This window comes from Engystomops pustulosus, chromosome 6 (assembly GCF_040894005.1).
Source record: "Engystomops pustulosus chromosome 6, aEngPut4.maternal, whole genome shotgun sequence".
In the NCBI taxonomy this organism is placed as follows: Eukaryota; Metazoa; Chordata; class Amphibia; order Anura; family Leptodactylidae; genus Engystomops; species Engystomops pustulosus.
Genome location: NC_092416.1, coordinates 178,107,946 through 178,130,791, shown reverse-complemented (window position 1 = coordinate 178,130,791; position 22,846 = coordinate 178,107,946). Strand labels below are relative to the sequence as shown.

Genomic DNA, 22,846 nt, shown 5'->3' with positions numbered 1-22,846 from the left:
AGTCTATCTATACCCTCCTCCATTACCATATTGAAGTCTCCCGTGATCATTAGGGGGCAGTTACCAAATTCTTCAGAAAAATTCAGCAGTGTACGTAAGACCTCAAGTGATGCTGGAGGGGGGAGATACACGAAAGCTAATATAACGCTTGTTCCATTCAAACGACCGTGTAAAAAAATGAATCTCCCCTCTTTATCCAGCATTGCTCTATTAACAATGAGATCTATGTCTCTGTGGACAAGAACTGATACCCCTTTGGAAAACATGTTACCATAAGCATGAAATTCGTTTCCTATCCATCTTTTTTTGAAACGATGGGTGTTTTCTGGAGTGAGATGTGTCTCGATGAGACAGACAATTGCGGGCAAGTGTCTACTAATAACATCGAACATCTGGACGCGTTTAAGTCTATCACTGGAGCCTCTAACGTTCCATGTTAGTATGCGTACCTCACTTGCCATCTAAAGGATAGTATAAAGAGGAGTGGAAGACATAGCGGGGGTGGAAATAAGGAGGAGGAGAAGGAGAGAGAAAGGAAGAGGAAAAAAAAGGGAGGAAGAAAGAGAAAAAAAAAAAAAAAAAAAAAAAAAAAAAAAAAAAAAAAAAAAGAAAAAAAAAAGGGAAGACTTAAGGAATTCCCCCCCCCCCCCACCAACGGGCTCTCTACCCCCCATTTGGCCCACTTCTGCCTCTTCATCCGCAGGCCTCAACAAACCCGCACTCGCCCATCCTCCCCTCACTCCACCCAAGAGCCCCCGCAACAGGTCAAACAAATGATGTTACAGTCCCTGCTGGTCCAGCCAGCTTGCCACATCTTTAGGGGATTCGAAGAACCAGGACTTGTCATTGTAAATAATACGTAGTTTGGTCGGGAACATCAAAGAATACTGGACATTGGCTTCCATTAGCCTTTTTTTGACTTCTTTAAAACTAGCGCGTTTCATTTGAGTAGCCCTCGAGAAGTCTGGGTATATTGAGATTCTCGCTTGTTTTAATAAGGTGACTGCTTTGTCCCTGCTTTGTCTCAATATAAAATCCCTATCCCGCGAACTGATCAGTTTAGCTAGCACCGTCCGGGGGGTAGCGCCTGGGGGGTTTTTTTTAAACGGGACTCTGTGTGCTCTCTCAACCCCAAACATATTTGAGAATCCATCTGTACCAAATGTGTCAACAAGCCATTTCTCTATCTGTTCCGACATATCCCTTTCAGTTTCGTTCTCAGGAAGCCCTACAATTCTTATGTTTGCCCTTCTTGCCCTGTCTTCCATATCGGTCAGCTTATCCTGCAGTCTACCATTTTCCTTCCTATTGCGGTCAATTTCCAGTTTCATTTCTTTCAGGCTCATCTCCATCTTATTACAGCTTTTTTCGAATTCTTTTGTTTTTTCCTGAACTTTATTAACCTCCTCTCTCACTCTCATAACTTCTAGCTGTAGGGAGCTGATCTGTGTGTTTATTTTATCAATAGCTGTCTTAGATTCATCTACCGATGCTTTAGTGTCCTTTACTGTTAACAAGATCTCAGCTAGAGTTTCTCTTAATTCAGGGGGGAGTTCCTCCATCTGTGATGGAATCTGTCTGGCTCCACCCTCATTTTCATCCCCAGTTTCCTTGGGGGTTTGCCTGGTTTTAGCCGGGGAGGCCTTCCATAGCTTATCAATTCCCCCTCCGGATTTCCTCTGCACATTTTTGGGGCCCATATCTCTCACTATGTTGTAAGAAGAGTACTTATACACATGTACAGAGACAGTTTTAGCTTGGATTCTGAGTACACCACCCTTGTGCAGGAGAATTACCAAAGATGTTATGCTGGGGATATTTGATACACATGTACAGAGACAGTTTTAGCTTGGATTCTGAGTACACCACCCTTGTGCAGGAGAATTACCAAAGATGTTATGCTGGGGATATTTGATCACAGCCTTATATAGGGAGCGCCACAAGTATAAACAGATGTTAATATAAATACACAGATGAAAAACAAAAGGCGAGCTCCACAATATACAATTCAAAAGTTAACACAAACAAACGATTTTGGTGCTAAACCCAGGTAGCTCAGAAACCCGAGTACTAATCGTGTAAGGTATTTTGACTTGTGTTAGATATTATTGTGTTAATGCTCCGTTTACACTCCTGTATAAGTACACCACTAGCAATGAAGAAAAAAAAAAAAAAAAAAAAGGAAGGAAACACAATGAGTCCAAAAAGGGGGAGCAGGTAACTTTAGATGTAGGGGGGCAGCCTTCAGCGAGGACGTTAGTGAATTAGTGGTACTTTTTTAGATTTTTAAAGTCCTAGATGTTAGTAGGTCAGTGTCCGCTGTCTACTCCACCTTTGTTAGAGCAGGGTTGTAGAGTATTAGTTTATCAGTCAGCAGGGACAGCTTCGTTAATAGATAGTTAGAAGAGGGGCATCCAGAGAAGGTTCATGCAGGAGAGTTAGTCCTTATGCAGAGGAGTTAGTTGGTTATGCAGTAGCGTAATTCCCCATATTAGGGTCGCAAATCAAAAGAGGGTCCCCTCCCAGAAAAGAACGAGGGTTAGTCGTCACCCCTGTGGTCTGTGTAGATTTCTCTTAATCAACAACATCCGCTCACAGAGAAGTGAAGGAGATTATCTTACCAGGGTCCATTATGGTTAGGGGGGCGAGTCGGGGATACCTCAGTTTTCCTCATTGGTGGGCGTAGGGCTTCATCTGCTGCATCAGGTTACGCTCCTTACGGTCCACCTCCTGGGGGGCTGCAAATAAGGCTGGCTACGCATCCAGGTCACTCTCCTTCCAGAGAACGAGCCGGGTGCTCGTATCACCAGCTCATGTCCCACAATCAGCTGGGACAGCGATGTAATCTTCAGCCTTGTCCGGGGTCTCAAGGCAGAGGCTCCCTCCTGCTCCTCAATTGATATTACTGGTGGAATCGTAGGTGTCCTGGAACGGCTTCCCGCACACGATCCCTGGTCGGAACCGCGGGTGTCACAGTGCGGCTTCCCGTTCTCGTTCCCCGGTCGGGGAAATAATCACTGGGCTATCGCACCCATTGAGAGCTGCCGCTGGGACGCTGAACCTAGCGTGCGGGAAGGCATCCGGGTTGAGGGGGGAGGTCCTGGCAGCTGCGTCACTCACTCACGTCATGACGCCGCAACCATCGCGAGGCTGATGGATAGGTTAAGACAGTATCGGACAAGGATTATATAACAACTCTGCGAATACTAGCAAGAGCAGGTGAAGGAGCAGGGGCACCATCACCGCTAGAAGCAAGACAAAACTGACTAGCTATACCTGCACAACGTGCCATTACATATCCAGTTATCCATGTTTCAATGATACCACGGACAGCTATGGTATGATTTTGAAGGCCCCGGTATTCACGCAGCGATTGGACACCTGATACTTGAATGTGAAGTTGCAGAGCAGTATACAAGGTATTGGAGAACCGATCGATAGTCATCTTTCCTTGGGCCTGCTCTTGCATTGCGAATTCCCATCCAGACCACAGTCCTCCGCTTTGGGCTTGTGCACCTGCTGCGGCAGGCAATCCAGATGGTCCCTCTGCTTGTTGAACCCTTGCAGGGTCTATATAACTGGCATAAGTAGCAACAATGGAAGCCTCATCACGACCAGTAAGTTGTAAAATCATTGAAAACAAATCGTCCCATGGGAAATCCAAATATCTATTTATGGCCTGCACAGTCGTCACAATGCCAGTAAGCATTTTTGCCTCTGTTTGGGTGCACAACACTGATAATCGCAAACTGACATTAATTGCAGATTTCTGTAGTAGGTCAAATAGGATCTTAAAGTCTTGTCCAGTGCGATTTGTGGCTTCCCAGCTAGTACTGAGAAAATGCCATCCCTTTTGGACCTCATCTATAGAAACGTCAATAGTCTCCATATTGGTGTCGGCACAAGTTGCTCTGATGATTTTCCGCAACTTGGCTTTAGTAATATTGCCTCCACTTGTTAATATAGTGACGCCAAAAGCCATTTGTTTTGAGATATCAGCTCGTAGGGTAGCACTTTCTGGTGCATGAAGAGCGACCACCAATAAGGCCTCCATAGCATGCAAATGCTGATCATTAACTCTCGGGGCTCCGTCAAGACCGGTCATGATATTGCGGGAAATGAGTGGACCAAATGCCCAAGGGTGCATCTCACCAGGATTAGGAAGGGGTGCTATTGCCGGAGGACACACCTGGCTGTCTCTAGATGCAACTAACCCATTTCCGCCTACCACAATGGTTTGCATCCAAGCAGTCCAGTTATCAGGATTGAAGGTTACAATGTCATTAACCGGTTGAACGGGAAAAGTAGTAGGCCATTCATGGTAAAGAGCAGTAGCATCAATTTTGACCGTCACAGCTACATTATTTATGTAGAAAGCTGGCTGCTGAGGACTCATACCCTGGACAAGCTGCGCTATTGCTGCTGGGGTAAATACTTTATTTGGCTTAATATAAAGTCCATTGGAAATTGTACACAGAGCAGCGATTGCTTCGGTGAGGTTTTGGTTCTGCACAATCCTCTCAGCATATAATTCTCTGGCCACTTGCTTGGATAGAATACTGCGAATTGAACCACCAATTATAACATTTCGAGGGTTCGTGCGGGGAAGTATTCGAGTCCAGCGACTCGAATTCACCGGTAGCAAATCTTCAAGGCCTGGATGATAGAAAGGGTTTGATTCTGCAGCCATAGTGTGAAGTGGGGTGATGAGCAGAACGAATCGGTGACTCCTTTAGGGAATGTTAGGTAGACCTGTAACAGACTACGAAGAACAAACCGCCTTTTGTAGCAGAGAAAATTTTAGTCTAGATTTTGCAAGGTCCAAAAAGGATGACAGATGGTTTCCTTCTAATGGCCGGCTTCCGGCAGATGGCAGACCTGGCCTGTCCTGTGCGGAAACACTGTTCGCGGAAGACGTTGATGAACGTTGCTCCAGGCCAGGTCAATCTGCATAGTAAAAAGAGAGGATATGTTAAAAATTTTCCATATAGAACATCAATAAAATTTTCAACTTAGCTGCCCATTTCACTTTTTTGCAGTTTTTTTTAAATAATACCCTAAAATCTTGTAAAGGTGAACAATTAGTAAAGCATAAGGGGGTGGGGGAGGGTGGCGGGAATAGTATTGAACCACCCTCACCTACACTTAAAAACCCTGTATTAAAATAAAGAAATCATAAAGAACGAAGACCAATGATGTTGTTGTTTAAAAAGACCATTAAGACAATTACCGTATTTTTCAGCCTATAAGGCGCACCAAAAATCCTTTAATTTTCTCAGAAATCAAAGGTGCGCCTTATATATGAACTTATACAGAAATGTACTACAGACAAGATGTACTGTACGTTTACCAGTGTTTAATAGCTCCATCCCCAGAAATTTCCTGCACCTTCCCACACTGTACACAGGGTCCCTGTCTCCTGAAGTGCCCTGGCACCACAACTAACATTGTGCCCATCCTGCCCTCCCCTAGCACGGAGAGAGCGGAGCCGCCATAGTGCCGACCACGAGGCAATCATCATCATCAGTAACCAATCCCCCATACCTGCCAGCCCTGTCACAGGGGAAAGAGAAGGAGCCACAGGGAACCCCACAGGAATAACACCCTGGAGGAGGGAAGGAGAAGGGGCAGAGGGAGACCGCTTAACCCCTGCTGCATCACCCTGCATTAACCCCCAGCAGCCCATACCTCTGAGATCGGAGCTCTCTGACACGCTGAAGACAAGTTTCCCGGGAAGTGTAGCTGGCTTGTACTGTGCACAGGTCTGCCACCTGCTGGTCATTTTTAGGTACTGCATTTGATCCTGCGCCTTATACTCCAGTGCGCTTTATATATGAACCTAGATGTCTTAGCAGGCATTTATTAGAGGTGCGCCTTATAGTCCGGTGCGCCTTATAGGCCGAAAAATACAGTACAAAAGAATTTTAATCAAATGAATCAATTAATCCCTTTCATTAGTCTCTTTGTAACCCAGTGAAAACAGGGGTATCATGATCTCTACATCCCTGCCTCACAAACACAGCTAAACTGTGCACATACACATGTGTATCACACTACAGCACAGCAACTATAGAGTTAACTAAACAAAGCTGCTGTAGTGACATCACACAATATTGTTACATTTTGCAGAGAGCAGTGCAGACCAGGCCTAGTGTCTGAGTTGTTGTAGTGCAGACCAGGCCTAGTGTCTGAGTTGTTGTAGTGCAGACCAGGCCTAGTGTCTGAGTTGTTGTAGTGTAGACCAGGCCTAGTGTCTGAGTTGTTGTAGTGTAGACCAGGCCTAGTGTCTGAGTTGTTGTAGTGCAGACCAGGCCTAGTGTCTGAGTTGTTGTAGTGCAGAGCAGGTCCTGTGTCTGGGTTGTAGTGCAAGAATCTGCAGCAAGAAGCACCTCAGTAACGCTGGGAAGAGATTGCACATTAGAAAGAGCTGGAAGCACAAGATATTTCTGTACAGGACAGTGAGAATGAATATATGTAACTGCAGAAGCTACAGAGGATCCAGAGATATGTGCAGAGGGAGGACACTGGAGCACAGAGACACCTCAGCCTCATACATCAGGTACTGAAGTCACTGACCTAGAACTTGTCTTGGATATTATGACTGTGATTGCTGACTGAAGTGTTCAGACTGCTGAGAATAAACTGTTCAAAGAGACTGTGGAACATGTGCTTATCTATCTGGGCCTAATATCCCCTAAACTACACACCCTCAGAATCCTAAAAGAACTCGCCCCTGCTAGCCCATCGTGGTCTGGCGTGTGTGGCTGTTACATCTTCTATCTGTTAGCAGCTACAAAGTATGGACATGTTTGCTGCTATATACAGGTTACATTAATATGGCAATTGTTAATCTTATTTTTTATTTACATCTCAATAAAGCTATTAGCCTTTAACCCCTTAAGGACCAGGCCCTTTTTCGTTTTTGCGTCTTTATTTTTCACACCCCACCTTCAAAAATCTATAACTTTTTTATTTTTCCATGTATAGAGCTGTGTGATGGCTTGTTTTCTGCGTAACAAATTGCACTTCATAGTGATGGCATTTAATTGTCTATGCCATATACTGGGAAGCGGGAAAAAAATTCTGAATGCAGTGAAAATGGTGAAAAAACGCATTTGCGCCGTTTTCTTGTGGGCGTGGATTTTACGTCTTTCACTGTGCACTCACAATGACATGTCTAATTTATTCATTGGGTCAATACGATCACATGGATACCAAATTTGTATAGGTTGTGTAATGTTTTCATACATTTACAAAAATTAAAACCTCCTGTACAAAAAAAAAATTCTTCATTTTGCCGTCTTCTTGCGCTAATAACTTTTTCATACTTTGGTGTATGGAGTTGTGGGTGGTGTCATTTTTTGCGACTATTGATGACCTTTTCAATGCTTTTATTTTTAGAATTGTACGACCTTTTGATCACTTTTTATTGATTTTTTTATATTTTTCAAAATGGCAAAAAAATGCCATTTGCGACTTTGGGCACTATTTTCCGTTACGGGGTTAAACGCAGTAAAAAAACATTCTTATATTTTGATAGATCGGGCATTTTCGGACACGGTGATACCTAATGTGTTTAAGATTTTTACTGTTTATTTATATTTATATCAGTTCTAGGGAAAGGGGGGTGATTTGAATTTTTAGGTTTTTTTAATATAATTTTTTATTTTTTTTTATAAAAATTTTTTACTATTTTTCAGACTCCCTAGGGTACTTTAACCCTAGGTTGTCTGATTGATCCTACCATATACTGCCATACTACAGTATGGCAGTATATGGGGATTTTGCACACCATCTATTATAATGTGCAGATCGCACATTGTAATAGATGGCCTAAAACATGTCATGGCAACGGATCGCCGCTCCCCGATGACGTCACGGGGAGCGGCGATCGGAGCCAAGATGGCGGCGCCCACGCGCCGCCGGCTCGTTAATGCCGCCGGCAGCTTTGCCGGCGGCAATGAAAGGGTTAACACCCGCGATCGGTACAAGCACCGATCGCGGGTGTTAGCGACGGGTGCTTGCTTCAACAAAATAAATCAAGTCTATATTTTAGTCACAAGAGGCAAAGTAGGACAGAAAATGGCTGCATATTGCAGCAAAAGCTTACCGGTAACACCCGCGATCGGTGCCAGCACCAATAGTGGGTGTTTTCCAGCTGATCGCTGACGTCATCGGGGAGCAGTGGTCGCCATGGTAGCTTTGGGTCTACCAGCACAAATGCGTTTTTTTACCAATTCCACTGCATTTGGAATTTTATTCCCACTTCCCAGTACGCGCCATGGAATATTAAATACCATCACTATGAAGTGCAATTTGTTACGCAGAAAATAAGCCATAACACAGCTCTTTATGTGGAAAAATAAAAAAAGTTATAGATTTTTGAAGGTGGGGAGTGAAAAATGGAAGTGACAAAACTAAAAAAGGCCAAGTCGTTAAGGGGTTAAACAAAACGTAAACTTGCAATACAATATCTTCATTAAAAAAGTGGTGGTATATAAGATGGTTTGAGAGAAAACAAGGTGGCTCTCCCATAGAGTAAGTAGCGTATATACTCGAGTATAAGCCGAGAAACCTAATTTTAACACAAAAAACTGCCTGCCTGTATACAGTTGAATTTGATTTCATAAGAAAGGGAGTTGTATATGTATGGACGAGTTTACTGCCATCTTTAGGTGGACGTTATGTTTTAGGTTTCTCAATAAAGTTATTGTTGAAAAACATAACTTTAGGAAACACCATCCTGGAATTCCAAAGGAAAGTAAAATGGTTTTTAGTCATTTTTGTCCATTTTTGGTGGGCAAAAACCCAGAGGTAAAACGTCCTGCTCCGGGTACCTTGTATCCATGCTCCTCCGCTCTACAGTCTGCAGCACAACTGTTTATGCCAACCCCCGGCTCTACGGCCCTCTTGACATTGCATAGCTTCTTCTGAAGTGTTTGGATCGCTGGTCGGACATAACTGCCCAACCACAGCACCAGAAGATACTTTGTCTTACCTGCAATTCTGGATTCGAGGAGATCCATAAACTCTCACTGCTGTGCACAACAGACTGCAAGTCATCAGCAGAATACACTGTGTAACTTCTGCACAGATTGTCTCCTCCCTACTGCATCCCTCCGCCTGCTCCTGTAGCCTCAACAATTAACTCCTTCAGCAGAAAAGACCTTGCCAGAAATACAGCAGACATGTCAGTGCAAGAAGCACACTGGGGCACACTGAGGTGAGAGTCTTCTGATTAGAGATGAGCAGACCCAAAGTTTTTGTTCGGGTGCATCCCTGATGATCCAGTCTGGCAAATTAATGCCCCTAGCTACAAGCCATGGCAGTGATTGGCCAAGAGGGACACCTATCCGGTAATATGTCCTGGTCGTGCAGGAGGCGTCCTGCTTATCTCTATCTTTGATGTCTCGCTATATAGGTGATGGGCCATTCTCCTCAGCTGTGACACATATCTGCCCATATTGTCCCCAGCATCCTGATAAATTGAAAAGAACTTGTATTTCTCCGCAGTCTCTCTCCTCAGCTGTCCTGAGCCTCTATATACCCCCAGAGGGCAGCAGAGATGGACAGCGCTGCACCAGATCGGGGCGAGAATACACTGGATCTTGTTTTTCTACTCAGAGGGGCCCATAGTAAAAACAATTATCCTGGACAACCCCTTTAAGTAATAAAACAGCTTTACGTTCATCTTCTTGTCGCTGGGGGCTACTGTCAGATCCACGTACAGGGTCTTCTAGTGTCTATGACAAGACTGGAAGAAGGGCCATCCAGTCTCTGAGGGGTTTCAGACCCCTCTCCATAGTGAGGCTGGAGATGTATAAAGAATCCCAGCTACTACAAGTACAAGCTCCCAGGAGTCACAGACCCGTCATGCTCATTGCAGGGTCTCACACACTGAGTTACTAGCTAACATTACAGTGTGCCCCCTCTGCTAGACTGATACCAACAAGGTGCCGCCTCTGTATAGTGCAAGCACAGAAGTACAGAGACCCCTAGAGGCCAGAAGAGTATATAGCACCTTGCTATACCCACACACAGGGGAATGATAGATACAAGGGACGTGTTCTTCATTTTAGCATTTTCACAGATCTTCTAGCTGGGCTCCTGTATTTTGGTTTTATATACAAGTAGGAAGTGCAGCTGTATCCTCTCAGGTGGATGGTCCAAATCCTTCACAGAACTCCACCCCCTCCACTCCCCCGGAGCCTCTACCCATCATTTACATATATGAGAGATGTCATGGTTATAGAAAACCACTACCGGGTGAGAATTGTAGCAGGAACCTTGGATCTGCCTTATTAGGTAGGTCAGTGATGTCACCGTGTGCATTATCCCTGTACTGTGACATCACTGTGTGCATTATCCCTGTACTGTGACATCACTGTGTGCATTATCCCTGTACTGTGACATCACTGTGTGCATTATCCCTGTACTGTGACATCACTGTGTGTATTATCCCTGTACTGTGACATCACTGTGTGTACTATCCCTGTACTGTGACATTACTGTGTGTATTATCCCTGTACTGTGACATCACTGTGTGCATTATCCCTGTACTGTGACATCACTGTGTGCATTATCCCTGTACTGTGACATCACTGTGTGTACTATCCCTGTACTGTGACATTACTGTGTGTATTATCACTGTACTGTGACATCACTGTGTGCATTATCCCTGTACTGTGACATCACTGTGTGCATTATCCCTGTACTGTGACATCACTGTGTGCATTATCCCTGTACTGTGACATCACTGTGTGCATTATCCCTGTACTGTGACATCACTGTGTGTATTATCCTGTGACATCACTGTGTGTATTATCTCCGTACTGTGACATCACTGTGTGTATTATCCCTGTACTGTGACATCACTGTGTGTATTATCCCTGTACTGTGACATCACTGTGGGTATTATCCCTGTACTGTGACATCACTGTGGGTATTATCCCTGTACTGTGACATCACTGTGGGTATTATCCCTGTACTGTGACATCACTGTGTGCATTATCCCTGTACTGTGACATCACTGTGTGCATTATCCCTGTACTGTGACATCGCTCTGTGTATTATCTCTGTACTGTGACATCACTGTGTGTATTATCCCTGTACTGTGACATCACTGTGTGCATTATCTCTGTACTGTGACATCACTGTGTGCATTATCCCTGTACTGTGACATCGCTCTGTGTATTATCTCTGTACTGTGACATCACTGTGTGTATTATCCCTGTACTGTGACATCGCTGTGTGTATTATCCCTGTACTGTGACATCACTGTGTGTATTATCCTGTGACATCACTGTGTGTATTATCCTGTGACATCACTGTGTGTATTATCTCCGTACTGTGACATCACTGTGTGTATTATCCCTGTACTGTGACATCACTGTGGGTATTATCCCTGTACTGTGACATCACTGTGTGTATTATCCATGTACTGTGACATCACTGTGTGTATTATCCATGTACTGTGACATCACTGTGTGTATTATCTCTCTGTACTGTGACATCACTGTGTGTATTCTCTGTACTGTGACATCACTGTGTGTATTATCCCTGTACTGTGACATCACTGTGTGTATTATCTCTGTACTGTGACATCACTGTGTGTATTATCTCTGTACTGTGACATCGCTGTGTGTATTGTTAGCCCGTAGGCATATAGCCGTTGGGCTAGGGACTGCAGGCAGTGGGGAGGGCAGCTAAGGGTTAACTCTCTCCCCCCCCCCCTCCTTTTCAGCAGGAGTGGGTTACTGGGTACGTGGGCTACGTGACCGGGGGCAGGGCTAGTGCTAGCCACACCTGGGGGGCTGAGCTTAGGGCTTAAAAGAGGGTCAGAGCTCTCACTCACCCTCTTTCAGGAATCCTTCCCCTCCCTCCCTCCCTTATTGTTTTTGAATTGTTGTATACTTGCTGTATAAAAAAAAAAAAAAAATTTGTTATTCACACATATGCGGTCTTATATACATCATGTAATTTTAAGTCACAGCTGGCGGTTGTACAGAAGGGGGTGAGGACCTACATGCCCTCTAACGAGGCTGGCATTTCAGGTGCCCCGTTAATTATGTTCCTTTTTGTTAAAAGTTAAAAAAGAAGTTACTACTCTATGAGTAGGTGTTTAAATGGTTAAAGTATTTTAATAAAGCTGTGGCCGACTCCCTGTTGTCTCTCCACATGTTTTAAAGATATTTCCGTGTCTGTGGTTACTCTGGAAAGGGGGGTATGGTGGGTGGCTATAGTTTGTTATATGCATGCAGTCTTATCCCTGTACTGTGACATCACTGTGTGTATTATCCCTGTACTGTGACATCACTGTGTGTATTATCCCTGTACTGGGACATCGCTGTGTGTATTATCTCTGTACTGTGACATCACTGCGTGTATTATCCCTGTACTGTGACATCACTGCGTGTATTATCCCTGTACTGTGACATCACTGTGTGTATTATCACTGTACTGTGACATCACTGTGTGTATTATCCCTGTACTGTGACATCACTGTGTGTATTATCCCTGTACTGTGACATCACTGTGTGTATTATCACTGTACTGTGACATCGCTGTGTGTATTATCCCTGTACTGTGACATCGCTGTGTGTATTATCCCTGTACTGTGACATCACTGTGTGTATTATCTCTGTACTGTGACATCACTGCGTGTATTATCCCTGTACTGTGACATCACTGTGTGTATTATCTCTGTACTGTGACATCACTGTGTGTATTATCCCTGTACTGTGACATCACTGTGTGTATTATCCCTGTACTGTGACATCGCTGTGTGTATTATCCCTGTACTGTGACATCACTGTGTGTATTATCTCTGTACTGTGACATCACTGTGTGTATTATCCCTGTACTGTGACATCACTGTGTGTATTATCCCTGTACTGTGACATCACTGTGTGTATTATCTCTGTACTGTGACATCACTGTGTGTACTATCCCTGTACTGTGACATCACTGTGTGTATTATCTCTGTACTGTGACATCACTGCGTGTATTATCCCTGTACTGTGACATCACTGTGTGTATTATCTCTGTACTGTGACATCACTGTGTGTATTATCCCTGTACTGTGACATCACTGTGTGTAGTATCTCTGTACTGTGACATCACTGTGTGTATTATCCCTGTACTGTGACATCACTGTGTATATTATCCCTGTACTGTGACATCGCTGTGTGTATTATCCCTGTACTGTGACATCACTGTGTGTAGTATCTCTGTACTGTGACATCACTGTGTGTATTATCCCTGTACTGTGACAGAATATGGGTGGGAGAGGATATAATCCTCCATAGCTATGATATGTGACCCCTCACAGTCAGTGTGTGCAGTGTGTGGCTCTTGTACCTCAGGTATTTGGCGGGAACGCTTCTGTCATGTTGCTGCAGCTGCTGTGGTTATTTCGCATTTGTTCCTGTCTGGGGCGGAGTCCGTTTAACCCCTTGCCGCTCTGCGCCGTAGCTGTACTGCGCTGAGTCCCGCGAATAGCGCTCAGCGCAGTACAGCTACTGCGCAGAGACGATGCCGGTTCAGCGCTGTATAGCAGCCGAACCGGCATCGTTAGCCGCGGGATTTCAACGGTAATCTACCGTTGACATCCCCGGCTATCACCCGCGGTCGGAGTGGGCTCCGATCGCGGGTGTTTAACCCGTTAAATGCCGCGGTCAACGCGACCGCGGCATTTAACATGCCTTCTGGGGGTCTTTACCCCACGATCGGCCCCCCCGCACCGTTTTCGGGGGGACCGATCGCTGTTTTGGCACCTCTGGGGTCAGATCGGGACCCCAGAGAAGCCTGGAGGGTTTACCTTTAAGATGGCGTCTGTGACGTCATCTTAAAGGCAAACTGTCAGCCTATGCATCTGCATAGGCTGGCACTGATAATACCCTGCAATACATTAGTATTGCAGAGTATTATCAAGAACAAGCAATCAGATGATTGCTTGTTCATATCCCATGGTGGATCATGTAAAAAAAAGTAAAAAAAAATGTTTTTCAATAAAAAATTACTTTATAAATCACTAAAAATGCCCATAAGCCCCAAAACATATAAAGAGACATATAACGCTCAAAAAAGTCTAAATCATAACACAAACCCCACATATATAGTATCACCGCGTCCGTAACAATCCATAGAATAAAACTAAATAACTATTGAACCCATATGATGAACGCCGTAAAAAAAAAACGTTAAAAACCCGCCAAAAATTATGATTTTTACCTATTATATTTCACTAAAAATGCAATAAAAAGTGATCAAAAAAACATATGTACTCCAGAATGATATTGTTGCAAAGAACAACATGTCCCGCAAAAAACAAGCCATCGACCAGCTCTGTAGCCAAAAACGTAACAATGTTATGACACTTGGAAGACAGCGATGCAAAAATGATAGATTTTTCCCCACATTAGGGTTTTATTTGGCAAATTTAGTAAAACATAGGAAAAAATATTCATGTCTGGTATCCCCGTAATCGTATCGACCCATAGAATAAAGATAACAGGATTATTAGGATATACGGTGAACACGAAAAAAAAAAAAGTAAAAAATCCAGTACAGAATTGATGCTTTTCTACTCATGACCTCAAAAAAAGTTCGAAAATTTTCAACAATAGGTGATACCAACCCCAAAATGGTAACACTGGAAAAAGCATCTCGTCCCGCAAAAAAAATGCCGTCACATGGCCCAAATAACGGAAAAGCGAAAATTTTATAGCCTTCAAAAGGGGGCAACCAGAAAACTAAAATCCTGGCAGCTGCAGGGTGCTCCTTCCCTTCTGCGCCTCGCTGTGCCCCCATAACACAAGTAACGTCCACGTGTGGGGGGTCGCTGCACTCAGGAGAAATTGTAGAACAAATTTTATGGTGAGTTTTCTCTTTTTATCTTTTGGAAATGTGTAAATTTTAGGGCTAAATGAACGTATAACCGACAAAATTTGACCATTCTAAATTTCACCGCCATTTTGATTCAATTACTATGAAGATCTCAAGGGGTTAACAATCTTTGTAAATGCTGTTTCTGATAGTTTGAGGGGTGCAGATTTGAAAATGGGTTGGTTATATAGGGGGTTTTGATGCTAAATATGTAAAATTTGATTTCAAACAGTATTTATCCCCAAAATAGTCAATTCCGAAAATTCGGAAAATCGCTATTCGATTTGTAGGCCGCGTGACGTCAAAATAAATTATCCAAACATTTCAAAAATTATGAAAATGTAAAGTAGACAAATGGGAAATGTTATTCGGCAAGTTATTTCGGTGGTAAATCGATCTGCCTGAAAACGCGGTGATTTAGAATTTCGAAAATGGCAAATTTTTCTAAAAATTCATCATTTTTTTCCTTTTTTTGTAAATAAACGCAAAACTTATCAGCCAAAATTTACCACTAAAATGAAGTACAACATGTGGGGAAATAACAATCTCAGAATCGCTTTGATAAGTAACAGCGTTCAAAAGTTATAACCACAGGAAGAGACACTGGTCAAATTTCAAAAAAAAGTTGCGAGCCTTAACCTGCAAACAGGCTGCGTCCTTAAGGGGTTAATCTTGTTCCCCGATTGGCTATGACATGAAGGCGGGAGTTGATACTAGCAGCTGATTGCCTGCTGTATGTTCCACAGAGCGGGAACGGATTTGAATAGTACAAGAAGTCTCTGGCGCTTCTCAGTGCTGTCTCCTGTTCCCGCGCTCTGTGACTTCTCTCCTCTCAGCTGCTGCAGACATGAACTGCCTGAATGTGGCCGACATTACCCCCGGATCCCCCAGCAAGATCCGCGGCCAGATCCAGGTGAGGGCACAGCGCGGGAATATATACTGTAGCTTCGCTTACTGAGGTCTATTGACCCTAGTGTGCACTCGTAGGAGGTTAGAATTAATGCTGTGAGTGGTTTGGGGACTATATATTAAAAAGTAAGTGACCCCTTTCCCCTCTATATGAGCCGTGGAGACACTACAACTCCCAGCATGCATAGGTTGACAGGATATGTTGGGAGTTGTGGTTAATGAAGCCCTCTATAACTTGTGGCATCTCTTTCCCGCCATCCTGGGGGTGCACAAACTTTTGCAAGGGGGTAGCTTGTGCTTTGCGACTGTTTTGACAGATTTCAGCCATTATAATAGATATGTGTGTGTCCATGTGTAATTATAATAATTCAGGGGCAAAATGATGGATCTGCAGAATTGTGTCATATTCTAACAGGGTTTGTTCTTGTGTCTTCCAGGTGATATTTGGACCCATGTTTTCCGGGAAAAGGTGAGATTTTGTTATTCTGTGTGGGTGGAGAATGATGGGAGTTGTAGTATATTGATAATGACTGTCTTTGTCTGGTCTTTGGAGAACAGAGCTGGGTGGGAAGGGATAATGATGATGGGAGTGGTAGTTATATCTATATTGGTCATCTATGTATGCTTTGCCTCAGAACAGAGTTGTGGTGGTGGGTTTATGATGATAGGGGTGGTAGTATCTTATTGAACGTCTCTTTGCTTGGCACGGCTGAGGATTGTGTGGTGTTAATGAGGGGTGTGAGGGTGGTAGTATATTGCTAGACTAGTGTCTGTGTGGCCATCGCAGTATGGAGCTGAGGAGGATGGGGGTAGTAGTACATTATGACTTGTCTTTGAATTGTCTTTACAGTACAGAGTTGGGGAGCATGAGGGTGGTAGTTTATTGCTAGTCTGACTTGACTTTGCAGCACTGAGCTGAGGAGGATGTGGGTAGTAGTGTATTGACGTTGACCATCTTTGTTTCTGTCTTTGCAGCACAGGGCTGAGGATTGTGTGGGGGTGGCAGTCATTGCAGTGCCAAGATGAGGAGGATGGGGGTGGTAGTACATTATGGCTTATTTTTGAATTGGCTTTATAGTACAGAGTTGGGGAGCATGGGGGTGGTAGTATATTGCGAGGATGTGGGTAGTGTACTGATGTTGATCATCTTTGCCTTGTATTTGCAGCACAGAGCTGAGGAGGACGTGGGTAGTAGTGTATTGATGATGAACGTCTTGTCTTTGCAGCATAGAGCTGAGGAGGACGTGGGTAGTAGTGTATTGATGATGAACGTCTTGTCTTTGCAGCATAGAGCTGAGGAGGATGTGGGTAGTAGTGTATTGATGATGAACGTCTTGTCTTTGCAGCATAGAGCTGAGGAGGATGTGGGTAGTAGTGTATTGATGATGAACGTCTTGTCTTTGCAGCACGGAGCTGAGGAGGATGTGGGTAGTAGTGTATTGATGATGAACGTCTTGTCTTTGCAGCACGGAGCTGAGGAGGATGTGGGTAGTAGTGTATTGATGATGAACGTCTTGTCTTTGCAGCACGGAGCTGAGGAGGATGTGGGTAGTAGTGTATTGATGATGAACGTCTTGTCTTTGCAGCACAGAGCTGATGCGCAGAGTCCGGAGGTTCCAGATCGCGCAGTATAAATGTATAGTTATAAAATACGCCAAGGACACGCGCTACAGCAAGGAGCAGCTCGCCACACACGACCGGTAAGACAGGAAGAGATTCTGCCATGGCAAACAATTACAGCAATGGCACATGCACATTTTTGCAAGAAATATTGGGGGAGGCGTTTGTGTGTCTGCAGCTCATTTGTAGAACTTTGTGTTGCCCATGGTTACAGACTTGGCATTAACTTAGTAGCTTTTAATTTTATTACTCGTCTAAGGTGAGGTGCAATAACTGACTGCAAGCGGAGACTGCATAGTGTCTGTAGTCGTGGGGATGAAAGTGTCTGCAGAGGAGCTGTGTACAAAAACCTGCTGTATAATTATATAGCACCATCATATTCTATAGCGCCTTACAAATCATAGGGGACATGTATAACAAGATGTATGCAAACAGTCGTATGGAACAATGGGAGCGAGTCTGAGGGGATGCCACAAGAGCTTACAGTCTGTGAGGATGAGGGGGTGACACAAGAGCTTACAGTCTGAGGATGAGGAGGTGACACAAGAGCTTACAGTCTATGAGGATGAGGGGGTGACACAAGAGCTTACAGTCTATGAGGATGAGGGGGTGACACAAGAGCTTACAGTCTGAGGATGAGGGGGTGACACAAGAGCTTACAGTCTGAGGATGAGGAGGTGACACAAGAGCTTACAGTCTATGAGGATGAGGGGAGGACACAAGAGCTTACAGTCTATGAGGATGAGGGGGGGGACACAAGAGCTTACAGTCTATGAGGATGAGGGGGGGACACAAGAGCTTACAGTCTATGAGGATGAGGGGGGGACACAAGAGCTTACAGTCTATGAGGATGAGGGGGGGACACAAGAGCTTACAGTCTATGAGGATGAGGGGGGGACACAAGAGCTTACAGTCTATGAGGATGAGGGGGGGACACAAGAGCTTACAGTCTATGAGGATGAGGGGGGGACACAAGAGCTTACAGTCTATGAGGATGAGGGGGGGACACAAGAGCTTACAGTCTATGAGGATGAGGGGGGGACACAAGAGCTTACAGTCTATGAGGATGAGGGGGGGACACAAGAGCTTACAGTCTATGAGGATGAGGGGGGGACACAAGAGCTTACAGTCTATGAGGATGAGGGGGGGACACAAGAGCTTACAGTCTGAGGATGAGTGGGGGACACAAGAGCTTACAGTCTATGAGGATGAGGGGGGGGGGGGACACAAGAGCTTACAGTCTATGAGGATGAGGGGGGGACACAAGAGCTTACAGTCTATGAGGATGAGGGGGGGGACACAAGAGCTTACAGTCTATGAGGATGAGGGGGGGACACAAGAGCTTACAGTCTATGAGGATGAGGGGGGGGACACAAGAGCTTACAGTCTGAATGTTTTGAGCTAGGAAGGGGGCACATGTGTACATATCCATAGAGTAAGGGTTTGTTCTATGTTTGCATGTAATTTATAGTATAATTATAATGTATAATTTATAGTATGTGTTTGTCCAAGATCTGACCACTAGGACGTTCGTATTATAAGTGTGAACTTCCCATTTGTGGAGATGTTTTGGCACATTTCCTGAATCTCCATGTATTAGGGGTGATGGGGTCCCTGTCCATGTACTGCTGGTTGCCCTTTGGCTGCACAATCTGCATGATATGGGGTGACATGCAGCCTAAGGAGAGGGAGAGTACTGTGGTGTGCAGCCACTCAGAACTGAATGGAGTCTATGAGCTCCTGTCCTCTTCATTCAGTTATGATATTTGGGGCTCCCTTTCTTATGGTTGACATTTTCTCACTGTGTTCTTGCTTCTGTAGCACTTCTGAATGGCAAAATTCCCCCCTGCTGTTGTCCACCACTAGGGGGCAGCTAATGGCATATGTGTTCCCATGTGTTCTCTAGTGGAGTTTGAGTGACCCTGTGCCGTGTCTCTCCCTACAGGCACACCATGTCAGCCGTGTCCGCGTGCAACCTCTCCGATGTGGCCACAGAGGCGCTCAACTACTCCGTGATCGGCATCGATGAAGGACAATTTGTAAGTGTCTCCCAGTAACATGTGATCTTAATGGTGTAGAGGAAAGGAAAACTTCATTTCTTTTACTTCTGCAGTTCCCTGATGTTGTAGAGTTCTGTGAGGACATGGCCAACAGAGGGAAAACTGTCATTGTAGCCGCGCTGGATGGTACATTCCAGAGGAAGGTGTGTAATATTAGGGTGTGACGTCTCTGTAATCCCTTTCCCTAGAGGTGCAGGACATGTCATCTCCTTGTTTTGCTTTCTCAGGCTTTCGGTGACATTCTCAACTTGGTGCCGTTAGCGGAAAGCGTGGTGAAGCTGAACGCTGTGTGCATGCAGTGTTACCGGGAGGCCTCCTACACCAAACGCCTGGGGGCTGAGAAGGAGGTAACGTCACTACTGTTCTCATTTATTGCTTTTATTAAAGGGGTTGTCCCAAGTGGCAAATTTTTATTTATTTATTTTTAAATGTATGTATCTATTGCTGTTGGGGGCGAGCTTGAAAAATAAAAAAAAAAGAACTTGCACTATCTCTGAATTCATTAAAGGGCATCCACCACCAGAATGAATAAGTTTATGCAAATGAGCCTGAGGGGCTCCAGGCTCCATAGGGGTTAATAGAGCTTGGAGCCCCTCCAGGTTCATTTGCATACAGTCTTTCATCCTGGTGGTAGATGTTCTTTATGTTGCAGGTTTTGTATTCGGAGGCCGGCGGTGCCATCCCCACAACCACCAGCCTGGTACAGCTTTAGTTTTTTGGTTGTAGCAAGAGCGTGGAAGTGGTATGATACATAATGTATCTCCTGGACAACCCCCTTTAAAGGGGTTATCCGGGTTTAAAAAATGTCTTATGGCCGGGCTGGGGAGGGCTATTTAAACACAATAAACATGTACTTACCTCCTCCGGTGCTGCCGATGTCCCGCGCCGGATGCTCCCATTCGACACCATCTCCCAGCGTTTACAACGCTGAGAGATAGGGGCGGATGGGAGGAGCCGTCCACATCGGGGACCGGAAGCTCCCTGTGCGCGGCTTCCGTGGCCCTGTAAACAAACGGGCACGGATCGAAGGGACCGCGGCGCCGGACGAGGTAAGTACATGTTTATTATGTTTAACTAGCCCTCCCCAGCCCGGCCCTAGGTAATTTTTAAAACCCGGATAACCCCTTTAAATCTACTACGGTCCTTAAAGTGGGTAGTCCGTGATACATTATTATTGTACATGTCCCAATGGTCCACCTGTAATATAATGATACTTCTGATCCGGGGCAGGATCTATCCCTGCTGTGTTCCCAGCAGCTGAGCAATGCTGTGTTACTAGTGGACTGTTTAACATCGGCATTTATCTTGGATGACACTTTCTTTCAAATTCTATGACTAGAATCCTCGCTCTATTGTGTTATTGGAATAGACCTGCAATACATGAAGGTGGGACAGATGCTTGCAGATCACGGGGCTGAATAGTGTCTCCCCTCACGTTGTACTACCCTATTTCTGCCTGCAGGTGGAGGTTATCGGAGGAGCTGACAAATACCACTCCGTGTGCCGACTGTGTTACTTCCGAAACCAACAACCCGAGGGGAAGGAGAATCTGCATCTGACACTAAAAGACAAAGCCTCCGGACTAATGAGCAGTAAATCCCTGACTCCCCGGAAAGCCCTGTCACAGCTACAAGTGTAAGCTCTGCTCTGGACAGCAGGTGGCGCTAGAGTAAGAGGCTGAGCCAATCAGCTTGATCAGCATTGCAGGGATTGGCTGCAGACAGGGGGCATTACAGGGTGTACATTTTTGGTTTTAAATTTTTTTTTTTTTTTTTACTTTTTTGGATTTTACTTCTGTCTGGGAGCCGATGGATTATTGACATGACAAGGGAAGTTTTACTACAGATAATGGTGTATTGTATGCTCCTGCGCTGCTCTGAGTTTTGTAGTACTCTGCTACTACTATGGTGAACAATGCCAGCAGAGGCTTTCATTGGAGGGTGATGGGAACATTGTCACTCGCTTGTAATCTTACATACTGATCATGTCAGAAAAGGTAAGCAAAAAAAAAACTAGAAGGATGAATGGAAAGCTGAAGCTTATTTAGTGTGTGTGTGTGTGTTCTCATCAGGTTGAAAGTTTGAACCCTTCAGTATCAGGAGGAGCTGCTGCTGTCTCATTAGACTGCAGGGTTTAGTACATGTAGTAAGGATATATGTTTGCTATGTAAAATCCAAGAAATACAACAATTTCTGACCATTGGGGGAAAGGGCTGGTTTCACAATCATAACACCCCTCACTCTTCTAAAGGAAATCTACCAGGATGAAGAATTGTAAACCAAGCACATTAACCTACTGGTGTGCGCCCGCCCCCTCTGGCAGGATCTGTTCTTTTCTAAGCTCCTTAGGCCCTTGTTAAAAATAAAAGGCTTTAAATATTATGCAAATGAGCCAGAGGGGCTCCAAGCTTCATTAGGACCTATCTAGCTTGGAGACCCTCAGGCTCATTTGAATATTTTTTAAACCAGGGCATAAGTTGCTACCAGTGGGGGCACTCACCAGTAGGTACTTAATCCTGGTGGTAGATTTCTTTTAAAGTGGGATGTAGGTACTAGGTATAAGCAGAGAGCACTGTCCTGTCTGATTTGCAGCAGATCAGCATGACTGTATTAAGCCCTATATAATCTATAGACACCAGGAGCATTGAATTATACTACATTAACTTGCAGTATGGGATACTTTTGCACTTAACCCTACAGCTCCCGCCACAATAACATTTATGTAATTGACAATGTATGATCACGGGATAGTCTGGACTCAACGCTTTTTTTTATGGGTTCTGCTTTGGTTTTGCTTTTTTTAAACCTCTATTTATTTATTATTTTATAGTGGGGTAATAAATTGTGTACATGAATCTGCCTCGTCTTTATTCATCTTCTGGATACTCTCTTTAGTGTAGTTGATGTATTAAAGGGATTGTCCACTATGCACAAACAATTGAGATTGGTGGTGGAAAAAAATTATACAGCTCTACAAATCTCTGCTTGCTGTCATTCTACATGAAGCTTCATTGTTTACTTCCTGTGGTCATGTGATGTCACACAAGTGCAATACATCCCTGGTCACGTGACAACATATGAGCAGAGATATAACAAGCTGTGCACCGGGGAGGGGGGGGGGGGGGCCATCATAGGACCATGGACAGGTTTTTATCCACAGGAAGTAAACAATATAGTTCCCTATAGTGCCAGCAAGTTGAAAAGGGTGAGAAATTTATACAGAAAGTAGATTGGGTAATTGAAAATACTACACTTTTCCCAAACTATTTTCAGAGTGGATGACTCTGTTAAGGTAGTTTTGGACCTAAATTGCCCTGTGTGCGCGCTATTGCTGGGAAAGAAATCTGCTTCAGCCTTCCACTTGATATATTG

The 22,846-nt window shown here is 44.5% G+C and overlaps 2 protein-coding genes across 6 annotated transcripts; one reads left to right on the top strand and one right to left on the bottom strand.

The window, feature by feature from the left end:
- Positions 1-770: 770 nt before the first annotated feature.
- Positions 771-10,369, bottom strand: LOC140065096 (uncharacterized). Its single transcript, XM_072112584.1, has 2 exons — positions 8,999-10,369; positions 771-4,947 (listed from the first exon to the last, which is right to left on the bottom strand). Exon 2 carries the CDS (start codon positions 4,688-4,690, stop codon positions 3,185-3,187), a length of 1,506 nt encoding a protein of 501 aa, XP_071968685.1. The 5' UTR covers positions 4,691-4,947; positions 8,999-10,369; the 3' UTR covers positions 771-3,184.
- On the top strand, positions 10,085-22,329 carry TK1 (thymidine kinase 1). Of its 5 annotated transcripts, none has more exons than XM_072112587.1 (7): positions 10,085-10,305; positions 16,233-16,264; positions 17,382-17,495; positions 19,361-19,454; positions 19,529-19,618; positions 19,703-19,822; positions 20,938-22,329. In XM_072112587.1, the coding sequence occupies exons 2-7, from the start codon at positions 16,248-16,250 to the stop codon at positions 21,112-21,114; spliced, it is 612 nt and encodes a 203-aa protein (XP_071968688.1). In that variant the 5' UTR covers positions 10,085-10,305; positions 16,233-16,247; the 3' UTR covers positions 21,115-22,329. The 5 variants fall into 5 exon arrangements, with proteins under 5 accessions (XP_071968688.1, XP_071968687.1, XP_071968689.1 ...); XM_072112586.1 differs by lacking the exon at positions 10,085-10,305 and adding an exon at positions 15,600-15,799; XM_072112588.1 differs by lacking the exon at positions 10,085-10,305 and adding an exon at positions 15,867-15,921.
- Positions 22,330-22,846: the final 517 nt, after the last annotated feature.

Bases quoted from the DNA above. Each gene is read 5' to 3' on its own strand.
- TK1 (XM_072112585.1), top strand. From the start codon at position 15,995: ATGTTGGGAGTTGTGGTTAATGAAGCCCTCTATAACTTGTGGCATCTC. The intron at 17,496-19,360 runs GTAAGACAGGAA...CTCTCCCTACAG, and splicing joins CAGCTCGCCACACACGACCG to GCACACCATGTCAGCCGTGT. The intron at 19,823-20,937 runs GTAACGTCACTA...TTCTGCCTGCAG, and splicing joins GCCTGGGGGCTGAGAAGGAG to GTGGAGGTTATCGGAGGAGC.
- LOC140065096 (XM_072112584.1), bottom strand. From the start codon at position 4,690: ATGGCTGCAGAATCAAACCCTTTCTATCATCCAGGCCTTGAAGATTTG.